Consider the following 6,049-nt stretch of genomic DNA (forward strand, 5'->3'; position numbering starts at 1 on the left):
TATGAATGACATGAGTAATGCTCATGTATAATTTGGAGTACTTGGCGTACTTTTGATCGCCTGGTTGGAGCTATTTTGGGCTTATGGGCCTTTGCTCTCCACACAGCATGTCAGCCCATTTCTTTTGGGCTTTGCCGTCTTTTTTTTTTTTTTTTTTTTTTTTTTTTTTTTTTTTTTTTTTTTTTTTTTTTTAGTTACCCTCTGATGGGGTTTATACATATTACCCTCTTATAGGGTTTATACAAATGTCTTCGAAAGATAAAAATAAATCTCATCATTCTGGTGGGGTGTTTATTCCATGCTTTTGCAGTGTTTTTCTGCTGCACTCTCTCTGTTTCTTTATCTGGCAGACATAAGGAATCATAATAATAGGAAGATCTTTTGCTTTTTTTTTTTTTTTCTCTTTTCCTTTTCTGCTTTTCCTTTTGCTTTCTCTTTTTTATCTTTTCCACTGCACTACATGTTTACAGCATGAGTGAGTGCATGGTTGGAGTTCGTGGAGGACTCGTTGGTGGTGCTCGTGATCTGAATTCGAGTGAGCTGGCTTTGTTGGCCTATCATCATCATGGTTGTGAACTGCACCACCCCACTATGCATCCTATTAATATTATCTGTTACAGCACCATGACCATACACATGCAACTGCTGTCAGATCTGAATTCGAAGAAGCTGGTTTGTTGGCCCATCATCATCATATTTGTGGACTGCACCACCCCACTATGCACCCCATTAATATTATCTGCTTTTGCCTTTTGTTTACTTTCTGCTTTGCTATTTTCTTTTTCTCTTTTTCACTTTGTTCCCACTGACTTTTCCTGCAACTTTCAAAGCTTTGGGAAGCCAAGCAAACTCCAGCCGAGGTGATTTCGTGACGCGGACTCTGATAAGTCGGCGGATGATAAACCCAGAGTGGAGGGAGCTGTGGGGTTGATGTGTTTCACCGTAGAGTATGCAGAACCTTGATCTGCTCCTGTCTCACTGTGTAATCCACATCGAAAACAACTCCAGGGCCGAAAGTGGACACATTGAACTGGTATACCTCATGCTGGCTAAGATCAGCCTCCGAGGCCGTGAAGAAGTGGGCAGACACCTCAGAACCAATCAAGAAAGTGATCTTCTTGCTAAAAAGATTCAATGTGAACACACTCAAGAGCTTCGGATACTCTTCACAAAGCATGATAATGGGGCCTTTCAAGAACCGGAGCAGTCCTCCCAACACAGGCCACGTATTCACCACCGGAGGAAGATGCTTCCCAGATCGAGACATTATAAGCGCTGAGATCAGCTTGGCCACCGCCACGTAGAACACAGGGAACCGGATCAGACGCTTGTTCTCGATCAGGCGCTCGTTTTCCAAGATCTTGAGAGGTGAGTACTGGGAGAACCGAAGTTGCAACGATGACGAGGCAGACGGCGATGACGACGTGGAGGGAGGCATGCGGATCCCGCCGCATGAGTTCCTGGCGAGGCAGATGGCAAGAACGAGAATAGCGTCGTTCTCGGTGCACAAAGGCGTCAAGAAGACGTTGAAAGGAAAGGATCTCGGTCGGGTCTGGAAGGAGGGTTAGGTTTTGGGTTTCTGCAGCAGAATCTGAGACAGAAGATGGCAAACTTGACGGAGATCTTGATGGAGATGGCAGACTCCGGCGGAGGAGACTTTGGGGCAGCTGCTTCCATGCGATGGGACTGGTTCCCTCCTGCTCTCAACACTTCAAGACCGGTGAGCTTCCCAAGCTCCGGTGAGATCGACCCGGTTAACAGAGAGCTTGAGCTAAGGTCGACGACTGGCCGCAATGAACCGTGGGTCCCGGCGATGGGAAAGAAGCGGACTCGGTTTATTTTGGGTCAACGAAGCAGACGCTTGGATTCGTCGGAGCACCTCGTTGTGGATCTCTAGCTTCTGCCTGAATCTGCATGGCTGTGCCTGCGATGACAGCACCGCTCGGCTGTCGCGGCTCTCCACGTTCTCGTCGACAGCCATTGAAGAGCTCGGAAAAAGCCTGCTACTTCCCCTAATCTTTCTCCATGAGCTTTTGGACACGTGTGAAGGTTAAGGGAGAAGTGGAGGTGTTTTTCCAGGAGCTTTTGGATGTTTTTTTTTTTGTAATTTGGATGTTGCTTTTACAAGAACAGAGAGGGATGGAAGAGCACAGGTGTTGGAATTTGGATCTTTTCTGTTTATAGGTTTTTGCAGATTCACAGTGGTGAAATTTGATGAAAAAATGAGAGAGAACCGACACAGCTTTTCGTATCGATTCCCACAGACGGCGCCAAATGTTGATGCACAAAACCGGATGGTCTTGGTACAACGTAAATCCGACCGTGAATCTGCATGTAATGTAAATAACACAAGATGTATCGTGGTTCACCCCAAGGTTTGGGCTACGTCCACACTGATTGTATTATATTTCTCTGAGAAGTGAGGGGGAGAGAGAGCTCTAGAAGTGAGAGCGTTGAAAGGGGTGAGAAGGCTCCAGAAATGGCCTCTGAGAGTGAGAGTGAGGCCCCTCTAGAATGAGGGTAGGAGTCCCCTTTTATAGAATAAGGGGCTCCTCCTCCTTTACAAAGTATGGGCTTTAGTGTGAGGCCCAAATACAAGGCCCAAGGCCCAAATATACGAGGCCCTAAATATGGTATAAACAAAGTAGAAGGCTTTGGATAATACATGTTGTAGTTGTCAGCCAAAAGCCAAGAAAATTACATCTCTAGTGTAGGCTATAAATTGAACATTTATTGTTACGGACTTAAACTTAGATTTAGTTTTTGGGCAAGTGTAATAGAAAAGGCGTTAATTTTGTTTCTAAATCCTAAAAAAAATTGAAATCAAATGAAAAGAAACTTGCAAAAATCGATTCATACCTTAGTTTGAGGATTCAAAACTTCAAAATCATCATCCATTGATCAAGAAGAGCATATTTTTCTCTATGAGAGTGTTTTAAGGGTTTAGCTAAAATGAATGTATGATAAATATCGCGTGATCGTAAGGTTTAATGTGATTGTAGAGTTTGATTATTGAGTGGGTTTATTAATAAAATTTAATTTTATTGTTAATTTCATCTTGTATTTGATGGTAATTATGCAATAGGGTAGAAAAAATAATTCACATTTAAAATTTAAGTTGGGTGTATAAATAGGTTATATGGGTTTAAAATTTTCCAAGGGATTATAGTCACTATGTAATCTAACACCACATGTATTTTAAATTTCAATATTCTTGAAGAATTAAAGTTAAAAAACTCCTTTAAATTTTCTTTTAAATATGCTTAATTAAAAGAAATGGCTGTGGAAGTGGGCGTTGATGAAGACGGAGGAGGCGGAGAGGCCAGGGGGCATAAATGGCGGTGGAAGTGGGCGTTGGGGAAGCGCCGTATGCAGTCCAGGCCTCCCATTGGCTGCTACACCAGTTGAGCCAACTGTTCAGTCCGATCACGACCAGCTAATGGATAAATGTCTGACAAAATAATTAAGTAATATAGCTTCCAAAAAAAAAAAATAATAATAATTAAGTAATATTCATATTAATATTAAATAATATACCCTAATTTCCTTTTCTTTTCATATTAACCAAATCAAGAGTTATCTTTTAATAGTAACTTATTAAATATAGTCCATGATTGGAAAACAGTATTTGGTGTATCAGATCGTATTTTCGGTATACTGAAAAATGCTCAACTTTATTATTTAAGTTGTAACACCAAATATCCAATTAGAATCAAAGTTATGTCTATATTCATAACCTACAATTTACGTACACGTGAGCAACTGTTCTTAACATTTGCAAATAAGAAGGTGCAACTATTCATACTAAAAAATAGTTAGGAGCACATAAATTGACATGTACTTGATAAAATTTGAGAAATTTGTCTTAGTGATTGAGACATTTTTGCTACAACTGAGAACAAAAGAAGCTCCCAAAATGGAGTTGCCCACTTCAATCTAGAGTGGCCAACGACATACGCCAAACTAACATATACACTTACAAAAAATGGAAACTAGACAAGGTTGTAGCTTCAATAAAGAATGCATTACATTATGTGTCAATGTTTACTAATTACATCAATTATTAGGCCGGTTCTTCGATTTTGATTTGAAACATAATACTACTTCAAAGATCCCCAATGTTTCGGGAAAAAAAAGAAAAAGATCCCCAATGTTTTATTTAATAGACCTTTCCATGCACATCATGTAATGCAAGAAGTTTCAGGGACTAATTAAATAGTGAAAATGAGGTGATCACGAAAGGGATCAATCAAAATGCCTTAATTGTACCAACTAATGAAGTTATTTGAAGGGTTTATAATCATATTTAGAATGCTAATCATTGATCATCTCCTTAAAGAAATAGAGGACATGAAATCGACGAAACGTGAACACAACATCGTCGTGGACATAAGCTACTTGTTGGCCATAATAAGAGTAGTTAATCTATATGAGTGTGTATAGATTATCAATTAGGTTTCTTCTTTAGACAAATTTATAGAACGATGTCTAAATGTACATCTGCAATTTACAGTCTCACAATATAACATGCCAAATATCCGACAAACAAATAACTCTGATTTCTAAATTGTAGCTTCCTTCTCAATCTCGCATTAAGTTGACAAATAATCGAAAAAATAAACTTGCAAACCAACTCTTGATTTCTAAATTGTATTTGTTGTGGTAGTACCTAATGGGCCGGGCTCATTAGGACCATTTTTGAAATATAACACAAATACAGCACCATTTTTGTCACAAAAAAATAAAAACGAAAAATCATCGTTTTTCTACCCCAAACTATTGGCATCGCTCAGTGTCTCCGTCGTCTTCTGATTTTCCTCCGAATCGGAGAAGAAAGGCAACCAAATCATGGTCCTCCGAATTCGTGGTTTTCTGATTCTTCCCAGCGCTCCTTACGCTTTCTGCAGCCTGGGCGCGCGGCGCTCTCGATTGATTCCGTGGTCTGATCTTCCACGAATCGCAATCCGACGGTGGCGATGGCATCGCCGCAGATCAATCGGCGAATGTGGATCTCTTCGATGCGTATTTCAGACGGGCCGATTTGGACCGCGATGGCCGGATTAGTGGCAATGAAGCCGTCGCTTTCTTCCAGGGCTCTGGTCACCCAAACAGGTCCTTGCGCAGGTACTCTTCTCTCTATATATATGTATATGCTTGTGTATATATGTATAATTGGATGTGTGTGTATGATTATATTTGTGTTCCGAATCAGATTGATTTTGAATTTGTAGTTTAATTGTAGTTGAAGTGGTAAATGTGAGCTCGGGATGTCTTAATTCTCTTATCTAAGCCGAGATTTTTATTTTGTGTTAGTATAAATGTGGAATTGATGTTCAAATGGTAGAAAATAAGTAGATGAAGAATTTATACTACAGTTAGTGAGGTTGAGAGAGTTATGTTATCAGGTTATTAACATACCTTCTGGTGTATGTGTTCGACCTGAGGCGGTAAGCAGACTTTAGAAATGTGTTATACCGACAATAGGTTCTTGAAGCTGTATACTTGTTTTGCTGAAGGAATTTCCGTATAAAATGATAACCAGGGGCATATTATTTTAAATATTGATTATATGAATGCACTTTCTCATTAGCTTGAATTGCTGAACATAACAGGGGCTCAATGAAGCATATTTTTCTGCGAGATGCTTTGCTGCTGGATGTTCATTCGTTGCATGATGTGTTCGTATTTTGATGTAAAAACTTGCTTATGCCATAGATATTTTGTAGATATAAAATTTAATTTGTGATTGGGAGTAATCTTTTGCAGGCCAATTGACATACAAAAATCCATAAATATATACTATTAAATTGAGTCATGTCTAAATGTGCAGTGTAGATTGATAGAATGACTACCCATCATGCCACATTATCTTTGATGGAGCGGTTTAGGGAGGGACGCCCTCTTCCAGCAGTGCTGCCAAGCAATGTTATGTTTGATTTATCCAATATTTTTCAACCTCAAATAATTACTCCAATGCTGGCAATGTAGCCTGGAGACCTGCTTCTGGTATTCATCCATAAAACAATTCCATAGATTTGCCGGTCCCAAG

At 39.8% G+C, this 6,049-nt stretch overlaps 3 protein-coding genes across 7 annotated transcripts in view; 1 reads left to right on the plus strand and 2 right to left on the minus strand.

Moving 5' to 3' along the window:
* The window catches only part of LOC126621357 (disease resistance protein RUN1-like), a 142,361-nt gene that overhangs the window by 117,321 nt on the left and 18,991 nt on the right, over positions 1–6,049 (minus strand). The window lies entirely within an intron of this gene.
* Positions 1–6,049, plus strand: part of LOC126621421 (uncharacterized) — a 32,902-nt gene that overhangs the window by 23,169 nt on the left and 3,684 nt on the right. The window contains exon 3 of one of the 5 annotated variants that reach the window (XR_007622929.1): positions 5,836–5,918. The exons of 2 other annotated variants lie outside the window; for them this stretch is intronic. Coding sequence is in view for 1 of the 3 variants with exons in the window: in XM_050289935.1 (XP_050145892.1) it covers positions 5,836–5,988 (153 nt within the window). In the remaining 2 variants the exon portion in view is untranslated. Of the gene's footprint in view, positions 1–5,830; positions 6,004–6,049 lie in introns of those variants that run through there. 2 more of the 5 variants (XR_007622927.1, XM_050289935.1) reach the window with 2 other exon arrangements.
* On the minus strand, positions 718–2,649 carry LOC126621413 (sterol 14-demethylase-like). The gene has a single exon (XM_050289928.1). It carries the CDS (start codon positions 1,436–1,438, stop codon positions 938–940), a length of 501 nt encoding a protein of 166 aa, XP_050145885.1. The 5' UTR covers positions 1,439–2,649; the 3' UTR covers positions 718–937.

Source organism: Malus sylvestris, chromosome 5 (genome assembly GCF_916048215.2).
Source record: "Malus sylvestris chromosome 5, drMalSylv7.2, whole genome shotgun sequence".
Classification (NCBI taxonomy): domain Eukaryota; kingdom Viridiplantae; phylum Streptophyta; class Magnoliopsida; order Rosales; family Rosaceae; genus Malus; species Malus sylvestris.